At 45.9% G+C, this 20,593-nt stretch overlaps 9 protein-coding genes across 9 annotated transcripts; 7 read left to right on the top strand and 2 right to left on the bottom strand.

Annotated features, from left to right (window-relative positions):
- Positions 1-1,083: 1,083 nt before the first annotated feature.
- LOC128267119 (transcription factor grauzone-like) lies at positions 1,084-2,911 on the top strand. Its single transcript, XM_053003907.1, has 3 exons — positions 1,084-1,209; positions 1,273-2,723; positions 2,820-2,911. Exons 1-2 carry the CDS (start codon positions 1,111-1,113, stop codon positions 2,653-2,655), a joined length of 1,482 nt encoding a protein of 493 aa, XP_052859867.1. The 5' UTR covers positions 1,084-1,110; the 3' UTR covers positions 2,656-2,723; positions 2,820-2,911.
- On the bottom strand, positions 2,816-4,764 carry LOC128267118 (zinc finger protein 62-like). Its single transcript, XM_053003906.1, is given in 3 exon segments — positions 2,816-4,300; positions 4,368-4,491; positions 4,712-4,764. Coding segments are annotated over 3 exon segments (1,662 nt in total).
- Positions 4,765-5,221: 457 nt separating this feature from the next.
- LOC128278265 (zinc finger protein OZF-like) lies at positions 5,222-6,980 on the top strand. The gene is made up of 2 exons (XM_053016952.1): positions 5,222-5,418; positions 5,483-6,980. The coding sequence occupies exons 1-2, from the start codon at positions 5,302-5,304 to the stop codon at positions 6,776-6,778; spliced, it is 1,413 nt and encodes a 470-aa protein (XP_052872912.1). The 5' UTR covers positions 5,222-5,301; the 3' UTR covers positions 6,779-6,980.
- Positions 6,981-7,476: 496 nt separating this feature from the next.
- LOC128278263 (zinc finger protein 1 homolog) lies at positions 7,477-9,154 on the top strand. The gene is made up of 3 exons (XM_053016950.1): positions 7,477-7,657; positions 7,712-8,979; positions 9,043-9,154. Exons 1-3 carry the CDS (start codon positions 7,541-7,543, stop codon positions 9,110-9,112), a joined length of 1,455 nt encoding a protein of 484 aa, XP_052872910.1. The 5' UTR covers positions 7,477-7,540; the 3' UTR covers positions 9,113-9,154.
- Positions 9,155-10,042: 888 nt separating this feature from the next.
- Positions 10,043-11,056, top strand: LOC128267116 (zinc finger protein 58-like). The gene has a single exon (XM_053003904.1). It carries the CDS (start codon positions 10,043-10,045, stop codon positions 11,054-11,056), a length of 1,014 nt encoding a protein of 337 aa, XP_052859864.1.
- Positions 11,057-13,170: 2,114 nt separating this feature from the next.
- LOC128278267 (UDP-N-acetylglucosamine transporter) lies at positions 13,171-14,591 on the bottom strand. Its single transcript, XM_053016953.1, has 2 exons — positions 14,507-14,591; positions 13,171-14,402 (listed from the first exon to the last, which is right to left on the bottom strand). The coding sequence occupies exons 1-2, from the start codon at positions 14,559-14,561 to the stop codon at positions 13,321-13,323; spliced, it is 1,137 nt and encodes a 378-aa protein (XP_052872913.1). The 5' UTR covers positions 14,562-14,591; the 3' UTR covers positions 13,171-13,320.
- A 295-nt stretch (positions 14,592-14,886) lies between these two features.
- Positions 14,887-16,549, top strand: LOC128278264 (zinc finger protein OZF-like). Its single transcript, XM_053016951.1, has 2 exons — positions 14,887-14,971; positions 15,033-16,549. Exon 2 carries the CDS (start codon positions 15,036-15,038, stop codon positions 16,473-16,475), a length of 1,440 nt encoding a protein of 479 aa, XP_052872911.1. The 5' UTR covers positions 14,887-14,971; positions 15,033-15,035; the 3' UTR covers positions 16,476-16,549.
- Positions 16,550-17,001: 452 nt separating this feature from the next.
- Positions 17,002-18,581, top strand: LOC128267115 (transcription factor grauzone-like). Its single transcript, XM_053003903.1, has 2 exons — positions 17,002-17,025; positions 17,337-18,581. The coding sequence occupies exons 1-2, from the start codon at positions 17,002-17,004 to the stop codon at positions 18,567-18,569; spliced, it is 1,257 nt and encodes a 418-aa protein (XP_052859863.1). The 3' UTR covers positions 18,570-18,581.
- A 384-nt stretch (positions 18,582-18,965) lies between these two features.
- LOC128267114 (transcription factor grauzone-like) lies at positions 18,966-20,553 on the top strand. Its single transcript, XM_053003902.1, has 2 exons — positions 18,966-19,073; positions 19,141-20,553. Exons 1-2 carry the CDS (start codon positions 18,966-18,968, stop codon positions 20,551-20,553), a joined length of 1,521 nt encoding a protein of 506 aa, XP_052859862.1.
- The last annotated feature ends 40 nt before the right edge of the window (positions 20,554-20,593 follow it).

Below are 20,593 nucleotides of genomic sequence, written 5' to 3'. Positions count from 1 at the left end.
AATTTTCAACAGTTCAAATTTTCAGCGTAGAAGGCACGACGTCAAAAGGAAATCGACATCGCATCATCGACGTAAAAATAGTGTTAAATAGTGAATTTTAAGCTGTTGCTTATTTCGGTAAGTAAATTTAAGCATCGGGAAGCATTTCTCGATAAGTATTTACTTCTAAATCGTGAAAGTGCACCGCATTTGTTTACATTTTTAGCCGACCAGTCATCCTGCCATTGAATGCCAGCAACGCAGCGAAGCCAGCGAACGATGCAATTACGATGCAGCGGATGATAAATGATGCTGGGAAACCTGCGATGTATAGTGCTAAACATAGACATAGAGTGTAGCAAAGTGCATGGCGGAAGCCAAAAAGTTAAATAATCGCAGAATAATTGTTAAGTGTGATACTGAATAAATGAAACATTTTGTTTACAACAGCGAACCATCTGACAGTTCAATGTGCGGGAGAGGAGAGAAAGAAAGAAAAATAAAAATATAGGGGAAATTTCTCCACCCAGGCGCTCACGGCGGGCCCTCAATTTTAGGGCTGTAAGGGCCCGTTTAGTCCTATAACTGTACGATGACGTCACTTACAGCCCTAAAACGGCCATAGTGAGAGGGACTCTCAAAAGTTGAAATTCTGCGATTAAAAAAATGAAAAATTGAGTGAATTTTTCGTTCGGGATGCTAACGATCGCGTTGACTTGACGAAAAGTCGGTTTTAGAGAGTAATGTTCGACATTGACATCTCCATTCTCGGAATCCATGGGACAAATCCAGGCTGTCAAATCTGTTCTTCGCCCTGTATAACGTTGTGTTATAGGGTTTGCTGAGCCACAACACTTCTGACGCCTTTTCGCTGTACTGTCAAAATTGTTATATGAGGCTGTTATATCTGCTGTTATGCACCGTGTGGCAGCGCAGTTACGGTAAGAAAGTTCAGAGCTTTTTAAGAAAAAATGGAAAGAAAATACAAAACTTCCTTGTTTTAGGATTAGCAGCCCTGCTTGCGGCACTGCAAGATGTATATTTTTCACCGGGTCTTTGTTGTGTATAAACATCGCGATTGGATGCAAAGTCTGCGTAAAAGCCAATAGAAAGATTACGGAGCATGTGAAAATGGAGCAGTTTGTAGATAAATGCCGATTGTGCTTGGATGTGGTCGGAGGTCCAATGGTGGAGCGAGTTGAGAATCTCCCCGAAGTGTTTCTGTTTTCGGTAAGAACTAAATGTTAGGCGTACGATCGAAGTTAAATAATTCCCGTCCATGCTCCCTCGTAGATCGCTCTCACAACCGACGACCCATCGTGGCCAGTGAACGTGTGCCGTCGCTGCTTTTCGCTGGTGGATAATTTCTACAAATTTTCCAACATTGTGCACCAAAATCAAGAACGCCTTCGCACGGTAGCGGAAGCCGGAACCGTGCCGGAAGCTACCGTGAAGCTACAGCAGCTGGTGGTGGAGGTAAAGTTAGAATCGCCACCGGAACAGGAAAGTGAGCTCGGTGAGGAGAGTGTAACGATAAAAGTGGAAGAGCACGATGGTCCTGGCATGGAAGAAATTCTCACCGAAGAAGTGGTCCAAAACGATGATGCCGACAGTAGTGCGTCGGAGGAGGCGTGTAGTCTGGATGATCGGCAACCGGAAAGTGGTGAAGAAGAATCCGCCACATCCATCCGCAGCACCGGCAATTGGCAGAAGCACCGGAAAAAGGTTGAACGTGATCGCAAGGGGATGGAACAGGAGAACAAACTCATTGCCGAGTACTTTCGCTTCTCTTGCGAACTGTGTCACCAAACGGCCGAAAACTTTATCCTGCTAAAACGGCACTACCGAACGGAACACGATCGAGCCGGGTTTGTGCGGTGCTGTGAGCGGAAGCTTTTCAAACGCTGCAACCTGTTGGAGCACGTAAAGGTGCACCTGAACCCGTCCCTGTTTTCTTGCGAAGTGTGCGGCAAGTCCTATCGCTCGAAGGAGTACCTGCAGAGGCACCAACAGGAATCGCACGACCCGACGCTGGAGCGAAAGTACAAGTGTACGGAATGCAGTCACAGTTTTCTGCGCAAACATCTGCTCACCGCTCACCTGGCCCGCCACGTGAAGGTACAGTGTACCGAGTGTGACCGCGTGCTGTCCAGTAAGGCGGCGCTGGGAATCCATATGCTTAAAATTCACGGCAACACGGGCGGTCAGATATGTGACATCTGCGGTCGCGAGTTTCGGACGAAAACATCGTTCGACAAGCACATCCGGAAGCATAATGCGGCGTACGTACCGGAACGCTTTCCGTGCAAGTTCTGCGACAAGAAGCTCATGTCCAAGGTGGGCTTGAAGAAGCACGTACTCGCCAAGCACACGACATTCGACGAGGAGTTCATCTGCACCGAGTGCGGCAGCCGATATCCGCACAAGCTGGCCCTCGACAACCACAAGCGGAAGGTGCACATCGAGGAGAAGTATGAGTGTGAGTTTTGTGGCCGTCGCTTCAAGAACACCGTAAGTCTGCGCGAACATCGGGCCATACACACCGGCGAGGAGCTGTATAGCTGCGAGTACTGCTCGGCCACCTTCAAGTCCAAGTCCAACATGTATGCCCACAAGAAAAAGGTTCACCATAAGGAGTGGGCCGCTGCCAAGATGCAGAAGGCCCTGGCAACGTAACGGACCTGCCGCTTACGATCTCCTAAAGAGCCACTCATGTCTCCATTTAGTTGTTAAATCTATTGTGTGTAAGTCGTTGCTTAAATACGTCGACAGAAAGTGCTTGTAATGATGGAAAATAGAAGTATTAATTTATTTTTGCTTCATTTTTTCTGCCACCCTAGAAAGTGGAAAACTGCAGCTCGTTACCATGGAGAAACACCTCCGTCCCATCGACATAACTTATTTCGAAGGTTATTTGATTTTTTGAGTACCGCTCTTCTTTGATACTTTTTTCGAGTTTCTCGCCACGCAATAAATGGTGTCCTTCCATTTCAGTAACTTGGCCTTCTGCCAGGTCCACATCCTGCAGCTGCACCAACTGCATCCCCCCCCTAAAGAGTGAATCACTATGCAAGAGCGCGCCAGCGTTCAAGAGAATAGTTTCATTGCCGCTGCTCGTACGGCCGGTGGCGGTCTGTAGGGTCGTCGGTTCCTCAATCGCAGGGGCGGCGCCGTGCTGGTTCGACTCGCCGGTAACATCCGCCGGATGCTTGCGTTTGCGATGGGTATAAAAGTTACCCTTATTGTTGGTCGTGAACTCACACTCCGGGCACTGGTACAATCGGACGCCCGAGTGTGTCGCAATGTGCTGCCTGAGCCCGATACTGTACTTGTATCGCTTACCGCACAACTCACACTCGTGCCGCGGCAGGCCATGTTCGTGCAAATGGTGAGCCTTCAAAAACGTGACACTCAGAAAGGATCGCTGACAGTGCGCGCACCGGTACCGCTCGTCAACCCGCTCGTGCGCCAATCGATGCCCTTTGATCGTTTTCTGGCTATACCAGCGGCCACAGGCAGCACACTGTTCTTTGTTGCCATGGTGATACATCAAGTGTTGCTTTAGTGCATGGCGCGTTCCCAGTGTCCGACCACACAGGTCACAAACGAGCGCTTCCTCACGCCCATGCCGGTAGATCATGTGGCACCGCAGGGAGCTGACGTTGGCCAGGATTTAGTCGCACTTTGAACACTTCACGCGCACGTGACACGCTTCGTGTTGCTTCAGCAGCACGCGCGTGCTGTATGCCTTCGGGCACTGGGTGCAACGGAACGGTCGATAGACGGTGTGCGCCTTCTGGCGGTGCACTTGTAGCGAGTTGGCGTGGCGGAAACGGCGCTTGCAAAGCTCGCAGGCGAATGGCGCCAGTCCCATGTGAAGAGCAATGTGATCCACTAACATCGAACGTTGAGTGAGCTTTCGATTGCAACACGTTACCCACGCATCCGTGTGATGGCGATTCCGGTAGTGGAGCCTTAGTTTCGACCAGCCCACTATCCGCTGGTTACATATTGTGCACTCCATACGATAGAACTCGTCGATCAGCTGGCTTTGTGCGAGCTCCTGTATGGATTCCTTCCGTGATTTCGTCTGTCTGCTTCTGCCACTTTGAACTGCATCATTGTTTTCCGCAGCACCGATTTCTGTCACATTGGCATGCTGCAGGAGTTTAAGATTTTCTTCCTGCACACGACTGATGTTCAATTGCTGCGCTTGCAGAGTCGATTGATTGCGACGAACCCGTTCCGTGAAGAGGTAGAAATCATTGACCCGTTCGAGGCAATCTGTGCATATTACGCAATTGACGCTGTAAAGATGAATCTGAAATAGCATTCCAAGTAGGTTCTACTAAAGCCGTCCGGAACTGTATAGGTTAGCAGGGTCATACCGTAAACGGAAACACCTGGCCCAGCTTGCGCTTCAGTTCGTCACTGACAATTGATGAATCTAGTTCGTCAGCGTCGGCTGCTGATAAACAAAGTAGGCATGCTTTCGGGAACGTTGGGTCGTTACTGAGAAAAACAATATCTAGTTAGCAGTCGGGATAAAATGTGCCTCTTTCAATGGAAACCTACGGCGAAGGTGGGGATTCGGTTAGTATCTCAGGGAAAAGCTCGACACTGTTCGATCCTTGAGCCCCAATTAAAGTCTCCGATTCACCGGCCTCTCTAAAATAGGAAGCTAAAACATGAAACGGCTGATTCAACACCATTAGTCAAGCGAAGAACGTACCGTTCGTATTCCTCCAGCGCTTCGCGGACCAGCTGCTGTTGTCTGCTGGACATATTGCCATCTTTTTCTTCATCCGCATCCGGCTGCACCGGTACATTGATCGATGGTATGGCCGTTAATTTCAACTTTCGTTTATTTTTCGGTACATTCAGCAAAATATCTTTCATCGGCCAATCGCCGTCGCCAAAGTGATCGGAACAGATTCTGGCCTGGTCAGCGTTGAAATTGTCGTCCCGTCCACAGCATCGAATCCACTTTGCTCGTAGCGCCACATCTCTGGGAAATGAGTAGAACCGTATGCCCAGGAATGCCCTTTTCTTGGTCGAATAGTTTCTACAACCACCAACGGCACAATTTACCATAGTAGCCAGCCAATAATGTAAACAATAGAAATGTGTCAAACAGCTTCCTGTTTGTTTTCGAAACTTCAAAAATCGTTTTTTTTTTGCATTTGTCAACATGATAAACGTCAGATGCGTCAAAGATCCAGTCGTGTTTATTGTTGATTAATTGAACCAGATAAGTTTTCACTAAATTCTTTTCGATTTACAACCGGATGTGTGCGCCCGTAGATCGGGACAACGTCCGGAATGCATAACCTGTCGCATAAGTGTCGCCTGTGCTTGGAGGCTATAGCGGATAAAGAAGGATTACCCATTACAGATGAAGCGCTACAAGAAAAGATGAGGCTATTGTTGGACTTTGAGGTGAGAGGGAACACAAGAATATGCCACATCCTACAATTATTCACGTAAAACTTCGCTTTTCCAGATCATGCCTGAAGCATCGTGGCTACCAAACAATGCGTGTGGGAATTGCGCTGGAATTATAGACAATTTCATTGACTTTAGGCAGAAAGTTCGCACAAACCAAGATTATTTGTACTCGCTAAAGGAAGAGGAAAGCCCCAAAGGAATTTTCGAAAGCAATGGCCTCTTGCCGCCAATATCCGTATCCGTAGCGAGCCGTTGTTTTGAAATAGTTTACATGCCACTTCTGAAACATGAAGAAGAGGCCACTTTAACCAGTCCAACCTTTGCCGAAATTTTGCTTCCTGGAGAAGATGAAATCAAAATAGAGGTTCAATCCGATTCGAACGAACTCCCCAATAGCTCAATAGTACAGTCTGACGATGCGGTCCCTAATAGTCCTATGGAAAACCAGGAAAGGAAAACGGGGAAGGCAAAGAGAGGCCATCGTGCACAGCAGTGCTCCAGTTCGTCGTTGCCTGATGTCGAGAGCAATAAGAGAAAGCGACATTTTCCCGTACAAGACGAGCAACGGTTGAAGGATTTTTATCAACTGGTTTGCGAAATTTGTAAAACAATTTCGGATTCGTTTTCCGGTCTTCTCGCCCATTACCGGAAGGAACACAACACGGAAGGTTATGTTCGCTGTTGTGACGCTAAGTTCAAGTCTAAAACGATGGCGCTTGAACACGTGGATGGACATCTGGGCACGATACGGTGCGACATTTGCAATAAAACGTTCCTCTACGCTAATTCGCTTAAACTGCACAATCTCGACCTGCACAGTGGTCCGGAAGCGAAACCATTCAAATGTGACAAGTGCCAACGGTCGTTCGCAAGGCCTTTCTTGCTGAAAGCACATCTAAAGTCGCATGTTCAGGAACCGTGTCCAACTTGTGGCAAGATGCTGGGAAACCGGAGAGCCTTGACCACGCATATAGAAAGGGTACACGGAAACATCCCTAACCTGATTTGTGATATCTGCGGTAAAGTAGCTGCCACCAAAACGACTATGGAACGCCACATGAACGTACACATGGGCCGTGAAAGTGTTAAGCGAGTTCAATGTATTCATTGCCTGAAATGGTATAAGGGAAAATATGTGCTTGAAAAGCATGTTCAGCACGCGCACCTAGAACAAGGAGAAACATTTCAGTGCGATATTTGCCAAAAATCGTATCCTAACAGTCGCGCTCTAATGTTGCACAAGGCGACACACGATGAGCCAAAATATGAATGCGAGATTTGCGGCCGACGGTTCAGGAGGAGACAACTCTTTCGAAAGCATATGATAATTCATACGGACAAGTCCGACTAAAAGTGTACAGTGCCTAAAACGGTACAGTCAAGGACAAGGACAAATGCGAGATCTGCGGCAGATGGTTTAAAAAGAGAAAATCCCATCGAAACCGTGCGAAAATTGATACGGACAACTTCTGTACTCAACTTTTCAAACTCAGTAAAGTACACACCGCCGAATTAGCTGCCTTGAAGACAGCAAATGTGTAAAACAAAATCAACCGAAGTGAACCAAAAAGCTCTTCACGTCTCACGATGTTTTTATTTTCCGAAATGTTTAACCTTATTCACTTGAGAGCTACATTTTAAGATGCGTTGGCAAATCAAATAAAATCATACTTTTCCAATACCAACAAAAGGTGTTTCAGAGCTCTCAGAATAAAATACTTTCAGATGGTTACAAAAATAATCAATTATTGTATCGAGGGGAACCAAGTACCTAACAAAGGATTGAAATTTTACTTAAAACGACGACAAAAAGTTATCGTTCGCCGATGACTTTAAAATCCTTCAAGGATTTTTACCATCTAACTACGACAAACAAGCTCAGTGTGCCATGTAAATAGTAGACATGTGTCAGGATTCTGAATCTGTGTATTTTGATTTGGTTTTCGAAACTTCAAAAATCCCCTATTTGTCAAAATGATAAACGTCAACTGCGTCCAGTTTCAGACGTGTTTATTGTTGATTACTTTTATCAAACAAATTTTCACCAAATCCATCTCTTTTCGAGTTACAACCGGATGTGTGCCCGTGGACGTAGCTCGGGACATCGTTCAGAATGCGTAATCTTTTACATAAGTGTCGACTGTGCTTAGATAGCTTAGCGGATACGAAAAGATTGCCCATTACCGATGAAGTGCTGCAAGAAAAGTTGAGACTATTGTTGGACTTTGAGGTAAGGGGTCATTTGAATGAGCCAGATCGTACATTATTCACCTAACTTTTCCAGATCATGCCTGAGCTATCGTGGCTACCAAGAAATGCGTGTGGAGATTGCACAGGAATAATAGATAGTTTCATAGCCTTCAGGCAGAAAGTGAAATCAAACCAAGACTATTTGAATTCACTAATGGTGGTGGAAGATGTAGCTGTGAAAGCTTACGAATCGCTCGAATCGCTTACGGAATGCGTGAATTCGCCGCAGGCCGTGGAAGCAATACATTCCGAAAATAATGACCTCCTACCGCCAATATCTGTATCCGTCGCTAGCCGTTCGTTTGAAATAGTTTACTTGCCTCTTGTGGAACATGAAGAAGATACCACTTCAGCAAATCCAACCTTTGCCGAAGTTTTGCTTCCTGAAGAAGATGAAATCAAAATAGAGGTTCAATCCGATTCAGATGAAGCCGCCAGCAGTTCAGTGTTCCAGTCGGACGAGACAGACCTTAATGATCCGACGGAAAAGCGGCAAAGAAAGGTGGTAAATGCAAAGCGAGGCCGTCCCCGAAAGCAATGCTCTAGTTCCTCATTGGCGACTGTCACTATAGACAAGAGAAAACGACAAAATTTTACCGAAGAAGACGAGCAACGGTTAAAGGATTTTTATAAACTGGTTTGCGAAATTTGTGCAACAGTTTCGGATTCGTTTTCCGATCTTCTCGCCCATTACCGGAAAGAACACAACACGGAGGGCTTTGTTCGCTGTTGTGACGCTAAATTTAAGTTTAAAACGATGGCGCTTCAGCATGTGGATGGACATTTGGGCACGATACGGTGCGACATTTGCAATAAATCGTTCCTCTATGCTAATTCGCTTAAACTGCACAATCTCGACCTGCACAGTGGTCCGGAAGCGAAACCATTCAAATGCGACAAGTGCCAACGGTCTTTCGCAAGGAAATCCATACTAAAATGCCACCTCAAGTCTCATGTTATGAAACCATGTCCAACATGTGGAAAGATTCTGGCAAAACCAAACTTGGCGTCGCATATGGAAAGCTTTCATGGAAGCCTGCCCATGCGAGTTCAATGTCCTCATTGCCTGAAATGGTATAGGGGAAAATCCGTACTCAAACAGCATGTTCAGCACGCGCACCTCGAAAAAGGGCAAACGTTTCCGTGCGATATTTGCCACAAACCGTTCCCTCATAGCCGCGCACTAGCATTACACCGTAAGAGACATGATGGAACGAAATATGAATGCGAGGTCTGCGGTAAACAGTTTAGGAAGAAAGATTCCCTACGGAGTCATGTTGCAGTTCATAACGACGAGCGACCGTAAGTCTGTGAAACTTGTCATTTAACTTTCAAATAAGACTCAGCCTTATATTTCCATTGCAGAAAAGAACATTCAGACGAATTGAAGCAAGGAGAAAGGGAAAACGAATCGCCCGAATCTACATCAAACTAACCCCAAAAAACTCTTCAAGTTCCGTCATGCTTTCTATTTCGCATTATTATATTTCGAATAAAACCATTTATTGCAAATACAAATACTATTCCCCTCGCCAATCCTGTTGCAACTGCACGCACGGCAAGACAGAATGTGATTATCCGGGAATGGCCGATTATCCGGGAGTGACAGGAGAGTGACCGTCTTCCACAAACTGCCCTTCAGTCTCCCATCCCCGGCCTGTAGTTTCTCTCGGAAAACCCGGAAAGAACTACATCCGGAATAACCCGGCGATCCCGCCGTTAAAGGCATCTCAAGTGTTCAAAAATATAATTTCTAATGATGCCGTGATGGATCAACATCAATAGAGCTGAATGACGGAAGAGTTGTTTTTGTTTTTCGATGACTTTTTCAATGTAAACATTAGAAAACGCAGCTTCAGTGCATTGTGAAAATTAAACAATGAAAGAGCAATGCCGCTTGTGTTTGGAAGACTGTACAACAGACTCCAGCACTTCTCTGGAACAAGTTGAATTTCGTAGGCTTGTTTCGAATGTTTTCACGTTTGCAGTACGTGGTAGATTTGTTCCTTGATTTGATAGATATTATTTATTGTAATGTGTTATTTTTGTTACCCACTCGTTACAGCTCGAAAGTAGACTGGGTCTGCCAGTTCTCGTGTGTACATTATGTTCGGACCGTGTAATCGATTTCAGCGCGTACAGCGATCAAGTCCGCACCAACCAGGAATGGCTCGTGTCGCATTCAGAAGCCAAGCAAGATGAAGATGACCTATTTCAGATTGTTAAGGTGGAACCTGCGAATCAAGCGTCATTGTTTGAACTAGAATCCTTCAATGGAGAACCCATTAAGACGGAGGTGGCAGCAGCTTCCGGAACGGATTCGATTGAAACAATTGGAATGGACAAAAGTTACGAAAATTCTCAGATGAAACCAAACAACTTAGTGGGAGCTCGGTTTGCTAGTCGGACTCGCAAGTGTAAAAAGAATAGCTCTGCAGCAGATAGAACAACAGCGACCAATATTAGCAAATGTCAACAAAAACGCAAACACGAAGACACACGAATACAGGAGAACTTCCAACTGGAGTGCGAAATCTGTGCCGATAAGCTGGAATCTTTTGCAAACCTACAGAATCATTTCCTAAAGAAACACAACATGCGGGGATACGTTCGATGTTGCGGAAAAGCGTTAACAAGGCGGGCGGAGCTTATGGAGCACATTTTGCTGCACGAAGGCTCGTTGCGTTGCGACGTGTGTCAGAAGAACTACACTTGCATCCGATCATTGAACTTGCACAAACTGAACAGCCACGGCACGGCCGAAGACAAGCCGTTCAAATGCGATAAATGTCACCAATCGTTCTCCAAACAGCATCTACTCACTGCACACCTCGTGCGTCACGTGCAGGAACAGTGTGAAATTTGTAAAAAAATTCTTTCCAGCAATCAGGCCTTGAAGGTGCACGTGGCTCAAATTCACGGACCAGACAGCAATCAAATTTGTGCAACGTGCGGAAAAGCATTCCGCACTAAGCGAGCCATGGAGCGGCACATCGAGCAGCACCTGGGAGTGGACAGTATCGAGAAGGTGCAGTGCAATATCTGTAGCAAATGGTTTAACGGGAAGTACAATCTGAAAAAACACGTCCGATTCAGTCACATCGAACAGGGGCAAGAATTTGAGTGTGAGATCTGTTTGCACAAATATCCCAATACGCGGGCCCTTATCTACCACAAGCAACGGGTGCACGTGGAGGAAAAGTTCGCGTGTGAATTTTGTGGCAAGCGGTTCAAGCGTAAAATCTATCTCAAGGAACACATCGCCCGGCATACGGGCCAGCCGTTGTACTCGTGCAATATCTGCAACGCATCGTTTAATTCGAACGGCAATCTGTACGCACATCGGCGTAATAAACATGCGGCCGAATTAATTAAATAAAGATCCGGCAAAGGATACTCTGACCACTATCGGAAGAAATTCATAACAGAAAAGAGACACATTTTAAGATTGCTAAGAAAACAGGCTAAAATAAATTTTTCAAACTTATTCATGATAGCTATTTGTTTCATGATATTGCGTCCATTCAAATGATACTAAAATCTCAGTGTGCAATAGAATGTGTCAAACAGCTTCGAATGTTTGATTTTCGAAACTTCAAAACTTTTTTTTTCTGCCTTTGTCAAAACCATAAACGTCAGCCAAGTCTAGTTCCGGACGTGTTTATTGTTGATTAATTGTACCAAACAAATTTTCACTAAATCCATATTTTTCGAGCTACAAACGGACGTGTGACTCTGCCCGTGGCCGTAGCTCGGGACATCGTTCAGAATGCATAACCTGTCGCATCAATGTCGCCTGTGTTTGGATAGTTTAGCGGATACGAAAGGATTGCCCATTGCGGATGAAGTGCTGCAACAAAAGTTGAGACTATTGTTGGACTTTGAGGTAAGGGATCATTTGGATGGGCCAGATCCGGCAGTATTCACGTAAAACATTGCTTTTTCCAGATCATGCCTGATTTATCGTGGCTACCAAACAATGCGTGTGGGAATTGCGCTGGAGCAATAGATAGTTTCGTTGCCTTCAGGCAGAAAGTTCGCACAAACCAAGACTATTTGTACTCGCTAAAAGTAGAAGAAGGCCCCAACGGAATAATGGGTCTGTCGGATGATGTGAAAACAGAGCTTGCCGACGAGCTGCCTGCAATATCCGCTCCCAGCAGTTGTCTTGAAGTAATTTATAATCCTCATGAATCCAAGGAACATGAAGAAGAGACCCATTTAACCAATCCAACCACCAACGAAGCCCCGAACAATGTAGAAGTTGTAGTAAAAAAGGAACCATCATTCGACGAAGACATTACCTGCAATAGCCCCAGAAGGCAATCAGTCCACGAAGATTCTAGCGATCCTTTGGCCGAACAACAGCACAACAAGAACACAAAAGCAAAGCGAGGCCGTCTACGAAAACAACGGTCTAGTCCACGTTTAACAGTTACGGATGCCGATTACAAAAAGCGACGAAAAGCCGAAAACGAGCAACGATTGAAGGATTTTTATCAGCTGATTTGCGAAATTTGTTCAACAGTTTCGGATTCGTTTTCGGATCTGCTGGCCCATTACCGGAGTGAACATAACACGGGTGGTTTTGTTCGCTGTTGTGATCGTATGATTAAGAAAAAGTGTCTGGCCGTCGAACATCTAGAAGTACATTTAGGCAAAATACGGTGCGACATTTGTAGCAAAACCTATAACAGCGTCGACACGCTTCAACTGCACAAACTTCAGCAGCACGGCGGTCCGGAAGCGAAACCGTTCAAATGTGAAAAGTGTCATCAGTCGTTCGCAAAGGCATACTTGCTGAAAGCCCACCTACAGCGTCATAAGCGGGAACCGTGTCCAACTTGTGGCAAGATGCTGGGAAATCGAGGTGCCCTGAAGGTGCATATAGCAACGATGCACGGGAACCGGCAACCGAATCACATTTGTGATATCTGCGGTAAAGAAATGGCCACCAAACAGACTATGGAACGCCACATGAATATTCACATGGGGCGTGATACCGTCGAGCGAGTTCAGTGTGGCCAGTGCCAGAAATGGTTTAAAGGAAACCACGTGCTTAGAAAGCATATCCAGCACATACACCTCGAACAAGGACAAACATTTCAGTGCGATGTCTGCCAACAGTCATACCCGAACAGTCGCGCTTTAAAGGTACACAAGCAATGTACACACGGCGAAGAGAAACATAAATGCGAGATCTGCGGGAAGCGGTTTAAGAAGAAGGGTGCACTGCGGGATCATTTGGCAGTTCATACCGACAATCGGCCATACGCCTGCGAAATATGCGATTTAACTTTCAAGTTCAGCTCGTCTAAATATTTCCATCGCAAAACGGCACACCCCGCCGAGTCGGCTGCCTTAAAGGAAGCGAAAACGGAAGAGGGAAAAAAATCGACCGAAAGTAAACCAAGTTAAACACAAGAACCGTCTTCACGTCTCACCTCATGGTATTTATTTACCTTAACATTTAACCTTATCTACTTGAAAGTTACTTTGTAAGGTGTGTTGGCAAATCAAATAAAATCATACTTTTCAAATACTAATAAGTGTTGTCTCAAAGTTCTCACTTAACAAACTATCTCCAGATCTCTTTACAAAACTAGTCAATTACTTCTATCTAAGTTTGTCGGCCACGGATTGTTATACCTTTTCCGCCAGAAGCCTTTCTTCTGCCTCAAAATTCGCTTGGTGCTTGGCTGGACGTTGGCTACCGAGCAAAAGCATCGGTACCTTCCCGATTTTTTGGCCAGATGCGTCGTAACCGTACAAGAAAATCGACCCGATTACGAGAACGGCACCAACGGTGAACTGCAGCGTGAGATGAAACTCGAACAAGAATATCGAAGCGACACACGAAATGATGATCGCCAGCGAAGTAGCGAAGCCTTTCAGTATATTGTCCGCGTACTTCACGACAACGGCCACGATCAGCCCTCCGACTGCCTGCAGCAGGATCAAGTAGTACACGAACGCATCGTACCCATGAAAGAACCCGTGGGTGTACAGCTGGGATCCATCGTTGACGACGCAGGTCAGCAAACCGATCGGTAGCGATAGTAGGCTCAACTGGATATTTCTCATCCAGATCGAAATGTCTGCTCCCTTTAGCATCTTCTCAAAGTAGATGCCGGCCAGGCCGGAAAGAAAGCAAGCCCCAAGCACAGCAGTGAATCCGAGCAATCGGTTCTGCTCCGGACCGTTCGCTGGTAGCGACGGCTCACGGAAGGCGGTTCCTTTCTCGCTGACCTCTGTTTGCGCCAACTGTACGCAGGCAACGCCGATTACCAGAAAGACCAGGGCTGCCCATTGCGAGGGTTGCAAACGTCGCCGCAGTATCAGTACCGCAAACACGGCCGTCGTCAGTATCTTCAACTGGTAGGTCACCTGGTTGGTGGCGGCATCCAGGTGCGACGCGGAAACATAGAGCAGATTGTTCTGCACAATGTACAGCAACGACGGGATACACATTTTGAGCGTATCGACCGGTTGCTTCAAAATTGTCTGTTCCAGCGAGGCGCGAAACTGTTGAAAGCGTTTGCCTTCCTCCAAAAACACCAGCAGCAGGCTAGTGACGAGCTTGACCACCTCAGCCATCACCACGGCAGTGGAACTGAGGAACATATCACCGGCTCTGGTTCGCGAATGGCGCATACTTAGTGCCAAAATTGCATTCTGTAGCGTAAGAGTGGCTAGACTAAGGTACTTTAGATGATTACCATGATCTAGCAAGCGCATTGCGTTGTCCGAAAAAGAGAGCGAGAGAAGAAGCCGTATGTTGGTTTAATCGAACGTTAATCTTCCAAAACGCTCTATCCACTCTACTTACTTGTGGCTAGTTTCATCTTGAGCAAATTAAACAGCTTCTTGTTCAGGTAACTCATAAACTGCCCTAGAACAAACCGAGTTTTTATACGACTCAAACCAAAAATGACTACGTTGACACATCTGGTCAAATCCGCCGACGATCTTCTTCTTGATTTCAGTTGTATTTGGCTTTCGAAACTTCAAACACATTTTTTTTTTGTTTATTTTTCAAACGTCAAACGAGTCCAGATCTAGTTGTGTTTATTGTTGATTGATTGACTAAAAACAAATTTTTACTAATTTCATTTTTTCGAGCTACAACCGGACGCGTGACCCTGCCCGTGGCCGTAGCTCGGGAACATCGTTCACAATGCATAACCTGTCGCATCAGTGTCGGCTGTGTTTGGATAGTTTAGCGGATACGAAAGGATTGCCCATTGCGGATGAAGTGCTGCAACAAAAGTTGAGACTATTGTTGGACTTTGAGGTAAAGGATCATTGGAATGGGCCAGATCCGGCAGTATTCACGTAAAACATCGCTTTTCCAGATCATGCCTGAGCTATCGTGGCTACCAACGAATGCATGTGGGAATTGCGCTGGAACAATAGATAATTTCATTGGGTTCAGGCAGAAAGTTCGCACAAACCAAGACTATTTGTACTCACTAAAAGTAGAAGAAGGCCCCAATGGGGCAGTGAGTTTGTCGCAGGACGTGAAAGCAGCACTTTCGGAAAACATTGATCAGTTGCCTTCGACATCCATACCTACCCATTGTCTTGAGGTAACTTACGATTCTGTTAAGGAACTTGAAGGAGGCAACAATTCAACGGCTGGAGTAGCTTCCGTAAATGACGAAGTTGTGGTGAAAAAGGAACTATCATCTGATGAAGACATTGTTTGTAATAGCCCTACGATCCAGTCAGACAATGAAGATTCTAGCGATCCTTTGAGCGAACGAAAGAAGAAAGCAAAGCGTGGTCGTCCTCGAAGCCGTCGCTCTAGTTCGCCGTTGGTTGCTGCCGATAAACAAAGGCGACGGAAAGCTACACAGGAGGACGAACAACGATTGAAGGATTTTTATCATCTGGCCTGCGAAGTTTGTGAAACAGTTTCGGAATCGTTTTCCGATCTTCTCGCCCATTATCGGACAGAGCACAACACCGGGGGTTTTGTACGCTGCTGTGACCGCACGTTCAAGAAGAAATATCTAGCCCTTGAACATCTGGGTGGACATATGGGCACAATAAGGTGCGATATTTGCAGCAAAACGTACTACAGCGGTAATTCGCTTAAGCTGCACAAACTCGAACGACACAGCGGTCCGGAAGCGAAGCCGTTCAAGTGTGATAAGTGTCATCAGTCGTTCCCAAAGCCGTACTTGCTGAAATCCCACCAACAGCGCCATAAGCAGGAACCGTGTCCGACGTGTGGCAAGATGCTGGGAAACCGGAGTGCTCTGAAGGTGCATATAGCAACGATGCACGGGAACGTACCAAATCTCATTTGCGATATCTGCGGTAAAGAAATTGGCACCAAACAGACTATGGAACGCCACATGAATATGCACATGGGACGTGACACCGTCGAGCGAGTTCAGTGTGGCCAGTGCCAGAAATGGTTTAAAGGAAACTATGTGCTCAAAAAGCATATCCAACACATGCACATCGAACAGGGTCAAACGTTTCAGTGCGATATTTGCCAACAATCATACCCCAACAGTCGCTCACTAGCGACGCACAAGCAGAGTACGCACGGTGAAGAGAAACATGAATGCGAGATCTGCGGGAAACGGTTTAAGAAGAAAGATTCCCTGCGAGACCATTTTGCAGTTCATACCGACAAGCGGCCGTACGCCTGCGAGTTTTGCGATTTAACTTTCAAGTTCCACTCATCCAAATATTTCCATCGCAAAACGGCACACCCAGCCGAATTGGCTGCCTTGAAACAAGCGAAGAAGGACAAAGAATTGCCCGAAAGTAAACCACACTAGAACCAGAAAGCTCTCTCAATTCTCATCATGCTATTTATTAAGTTTCATTTTTAAATGTAATATCAAATAAAATACAACCATAAATATTAGATACCAACAAACGAGCGATTAAAAAAAGGTTCATTATCAAAAATATTGTCATCTTTTTAGATAAAATAAGGAACAAATAAATCAAAGTGGGTCAGTTTGCCATAAACGCAAGTCTACGTGAGCCAAGTAAACAATAGAAATGTGTCAAACAGTTTGTTTTCCATTTGGTTTTCGAAACTTCAAAAATCTTTTTTTTCATTCGGCTATACATAAACGTCAGACGCGTCCAGATCAAGTGTTGTGTTTATTGTTGATTAATTGTACCAAACAAATTTTCACTAAATCTATTCTGCTTGAAGTGCGACGGGACGTGTGAGCCCGTAGCTCGGGAACATCGTTCAGAATGCATAATCTGACGCATAAGTGTCGCCTGTGTTTGAAGGGTTTAGTAGATAAAGAAGGATTACCTATTGCAGATGAAGTGCTGCAAGAAAAGATGAGACTATTGTTGGACTTTGAGGTAAGGGATCATTTGAATGGACCCTACATTGTTCACATAAACCTTCGCTTTTCCAGATCATGCCTGCATTGTCGTGGCTACCAACCAATGCGTGTGGAGATTGCGCAGGAATAATAGATAGTTTCATTGCCTTCAGGCAGAAAGTTCGCACAAACCAAGACTATTTGTACTCGCTAAAAGTTGAAGAAGGCCCTAACGGAACAGTGGGTCTGTCGGATGATGTGAAAACAGAGCTGGCCGAAAATATCGACGAGTTGCCTGCAATACCCGCTACAAGCAATTGTCTTGAAGTAATTTACAATCCTGTCAAGGAACTTGAAGAAGATATCCATTTAACTAACCCTTCCACTGATGATGCCCTGGTCGATGAAGAAGTTGTGGTAAAAAGAGAAGCTACAGGCGACGAAGACAGTGTCCGTAGTAGCCCAGTGTTCCTGTCGGACGATGCTGACTTTAATGATCCTTTGGGGGATCAACAGAAAAAGAAGACGGGGAAAGTGAAACGATGCCGCCCTGCACGGGAGCATTCTAGCGCACCGTTGGCTGCTGCGGGTACTGATAAAAAAAAGCGACGAAAAGCTACCGAGGAAGACGAACAACGATTGAAGAATTTTTATCATTTGGCCTGCGAAGTATGTGCAAAAGTTTCAGATTCGTTTTCAGATCTTCTGGCCCATTACCGGACAGCGCATAACACGGGTGGTTTTGTTCGTTGCTGTGATCGCACGTTTAAAAAGAAGTGTCTAGCCCTTGAACATTTAGAAGTACATTTAGGCACAATACGGTGCGATATTTGCAGCAAAACCTATAACAGCGTCGACACACTTGAGCTGCACAATCTTCAGCAGCACAGCGGTCCGGAAGCGAAACCATTCAAATGTGATAAATGCCATCAGTCGTTCCCAAAGGCGTACTTGCTGAAGTCGCACCTTAAGCGCCATAAGCAGGAACCATGTCCGACCTGTGGCAAAATGCTGAGCAACTACAGTGCTTTGAAGATGCATATAGCAATGATTCATAAAAAAACACCCAACCTAATATGTGATATCTGTGGTAAAGAAATGACTACCAAGCAGACTATGGAACGGCACATGAACATGCACATGGGGCTTGAAACGGTCGAGCGAGTTCAGTGTGGCCAGTGCCAGAAATGGTTTAAAGGAATTTACGTGCTTCAAAGACACGTCAAACACGTACACACCGAACAGGGACAAATCTTTCAGTGCGATATTTGTTTGCAGAAGTATCCGAATACGCGGGCACTCACCCACCACAAGCAGCGGGTTCACGTGGAGGAAAAGTTCGCGTGCGAATTTTGTGGCAAGCGGTTCAAGCGTAAAATCTATCTTAGGGAACACGTCGCCTCGCATACGGGCCAACCTCTGTACTCTTGCAATCTGTGTACAGCAACGTTCAATTCGAGCGGCAATCTGTACGCCCACCGTCGTAAAAGCCATGTGGGCGCAGGTAGAGGTAACAGAAACTCCTCCGAAGACTCAACACTCAGGAAATCGGTCCGTAATCAAGCGGAATCTATCACGTGATAGATTTAAAGGTTCAAACATTCTACTGAAGATCTCGAAGCAAGCGGATCACTCCGAAAGCAGCTTGAACAGTCAAAATAAATTTAAATGTAGCTTTTAAACCGCTTCCTTCGGTCGTCTTCAGCGTTTTATGTTCACCGAATCGATCAGCTTTAACAATATTTTATTGACCAGAATTCTCGAAAGAAACCCCAGAATCGCTAATCTTTCTCTACGGCGAAGAAAGTAATATTTTACAACGGCTACTATGTTTTCCCTAGTGATCCTGCTGCTTTATGGATCAAATGTATACGAGCTCTGTTTGACAAGTGACGCCAAGCAAAGAGTAAACAAACGATTTTCTTAGTGGATCAAGCATTTGTTTTTGCGGAGCAGAGAAGCTGAGTTTCGTCCAAAATGAACGAAAAGTGTCGCTTATGTTTGAAAATTGTGCAATGCGAAAAGTACGTTTCCATTTTAGATATTCAGTTCAGTAAGCGACTGGCAACAATTTTCCAGTTCACCGTAAGTTGTTGATAGAAGGTGTGCGTCACGGATTTGTTATTAAACCTCTCTGCGTGGTTTGCCTTAGATCGCGGTGGGCGAAGCTCTTCCGGAACGGGTTTGCCAGCTGTGTCAGAGTACAGTGGACGAGTTTCACAGCTATTACCTGCAAGTTCAAACGAACCAGAAACAGCTCTCGTCACTGCACGTATTAAATGAAACCGACGATGCATTTCCTCTTACTACGGTAAAAGTGGAGCCGTTGTTTGATGAACATTTGTTCGAAACAGAGGCGAACGATATCGGTCGGATAGACTCTGTGAAGGACGAATCTCTTAAGGAAACTGTCGATGGCAGTGATAGTGATTCGACGACAAGCGATGACTCTAACGGAGACGACATGTTGTTGAACGATGAGGACGATAAGCAAGAGGATAACGAAGGAAGCGAAGCGATAGTTCATGTCCGGCGCAGGGGTCGAAACCTTAAAAAAGAAAGAACGGACGCCCCAGGCAAGACTGAACGTACAGATAAATCAAAATGCACGACACAAGCCAAGCACCAGGAAAAAGAGCAGCGGATAAGGAACTTCTTCAGCCTGGAGTGTGAGCTGTGTTCAGCACCCCTGAATGACTTTACGGATCTGCAGGACCATTATCGCCAGGTGCATAATGTAACGGGATACGTTCGCTGCTGTGATAGACTGTTCTACCGTCGGTATCTGCTATTGGACCACATAGACGCTCACAGTGGTACGATTCGATGTGAGATATGCCAGAAGAGCTACAAATCGAACCGCTACTTGACGCTGCACATGGCAAAAACACACAGCCGGGAGGAAGACCGACCGTTCAAATGTGACCAATGTCACGTATCGTACCCGAAGTCGTACCTCTTGAAGGCCCACCGCGCTTTGCACGTGCAAGAGGAGTGTCGCATCTGTAAAAAGGTGCTGTCCAACAACCAATCGCTGAAGGTGCACATTGCCCAAATGCACGGTGACGATGGGAATCACATTTGTGACACGTGCGGGAAAGTGTTCCGCACCAAAGCGGCCATGGAGCGGCACATCAAGGAGCATCTGGGGCTGGAGCTGGTCGAGCGAATGCAGTGTGAATACTGCAAAAAGTGGTTCAACGGGAAGTACAACCTGAAGAAGCACATTCGCTTTCTGCACAACGAGGAGGGACAAGAGTTTCGCTGCGACATCTGTCAACACGAGAGCCCCAACAGCCGGGCGTTGGCCAACCACAAACTACGTGTTCACGTTGAGGAGAAGTACGAGTGCGAGTACTGCGGCAAGCGATTCAAGCGAAGGCCCAACCTTCGCGAGCACATTGCATCGCACACGGGCAATGCGCTTTATTCGTGCGAAATCTGTGGTATCAAGTTCAATTCCAAGGCCAATCGCTTCACACATCGCAAAAACAAGCATCCCGTCGAATGGGAAGCCAACAAGCGATTGAAAGCCGAGAGAGAGATGAGTAAACACTGTGTTTAGAAAAAAAAGGGTACTGATTAAATATAAAATGGATATCATC

Source organism: Anopheles cruzii, chromosome 2 (assembly GCF_943734635.1).
Source record: "Anopheles cruzii chromosome 2, idAnoCruzAS_RS32_06, whole genome shotgun sequence".
Classification (NCBI taxonomy): domain Eukaryota; kingdom Metazoa; phylum Arthropoda; class Insecta; order Diptera; family Culicidae; genus Anopheles; species Anopheles cruzii.
This window is presented reverse-complemented; position numbering and strand designations above follow the sequence as displayed.

What these genes read in the sequence shown, in the direction of transcription:
- LOC128278263 (XM_053016950.1), top strand. Translation starts at nt 7,541, where the DNA reads ATGCGTAATCTTTTACATAAGTGTCGACTGTGCTTAGATAGCTTAGCG. An exon ending in GACTATTGTTGGACTTTGAG is followed by an intron (nt 7,658 to 7,711) that starts GTAAGGGGTCAT and finishes TAACTTTTCCAG; the next exon opens with ATCATGCCTGAGCTATCGTG. An exon ending in GTTCATAACGACGAGCGACC is followed by an intron (nt 8,980 to 9,042) that starts GTAAGTCTGTGA and finishes TTTCCATTGCAG; the next exon opens with AAAAGAACATTCAGACGAAT.
- LOC128267115 (XM_053003903.1), top strand. Translation starts at nt 17,002, where the DNA reads ATGAGACTATTGTTGGACTTTGAG. An exon ending in GACTATTGTTGGACTTTGAG is followed by an intron (nt 17,026 to 17,336) that starts GTAAGGGATCAT and finishes AATCCTGTCAAG; the next exon opens with GAACTTGAAGAAGATATCCA.
- LOC128278267 (XM_053016953.1), bottom strand. Translation starts at nt 14,561, where the DNA reads ATGAGTTACCTGAACAAGAAGCTGTTTAATTTGCTCAAGATGAAACTA. An exon ending in CAAGATGAAACTAGCCACAA is followed by an intron (nt 14,403 to 14,506) that starts GTAAGTAGAGTG and finishes TGCGCTTGCTAG; the next exon opens with ATCATGGTAATCATCTAAAG.
- LOC128267119 (XM_053003907.1), top strand. Translation starts at nt 1,111, where the DNA reads ATGGAGCAGTTTGTAGATAAATGCCGATTGTGCTTGGATGTGGTCGGA. An exon ending in CCGAAGTGTTTCTGTTTTCG is followed by an intron (nt 1,210 to 1,272) that starts GTAAGAACTAAA and finishes GCTCCCTCGTAG; the next exon opens with ATCGCTCTCACAACCGACGA.
- LOC128278265 (XM_053016952.1), top strand. Translation starts at nt 5,302, where the DNA reads ATGCATAACCTGTCGCATAAGTGTCGCCTGTGCTTGGAGGCTATAGCG. An exon ending in GGCTATTGTTGGACTTTGAG is followed by an intron (nt 5,419 to 5,482) that starts GTGAGAGGGAAC and finishes TCGCTTTTCCAG; the next exon opens with ATCATGCCTGAAGCATCGTG.
- LOC128267114 (XM_053003902.1), top strand. Translation starts at nt 18,966, where the DNA reads ATGAACGAAAAGTGTCGCTTATGTTTGAAAATTGTGCAATGCGAAAAG. An exon ending in CAACAATTTTCCAGTTCACC is followed by an intron (nt 19,074 to 19,140) that starts GTAAGTTGTTGA and finishes GGTTTGCCTTAG; the next exon opens with ATCGCGGTGGGCGAAGCTCT.
- LOC128278264 (XM_053016951.1), top strand. Translation starts at nt 15,036, where the DNA reads ATGCCTGAGCTATCGTGGCTACCAACGAATGCATGTGGGAATTGCGCT.
- LOC128267116 (XM_053003904.1), top strand. Translation starts at nt 10,043, where the DNA reads ATGAAACCAAACAACTTAGTGGGAGCTCGGTTTGCTAGTCGGACTCGC.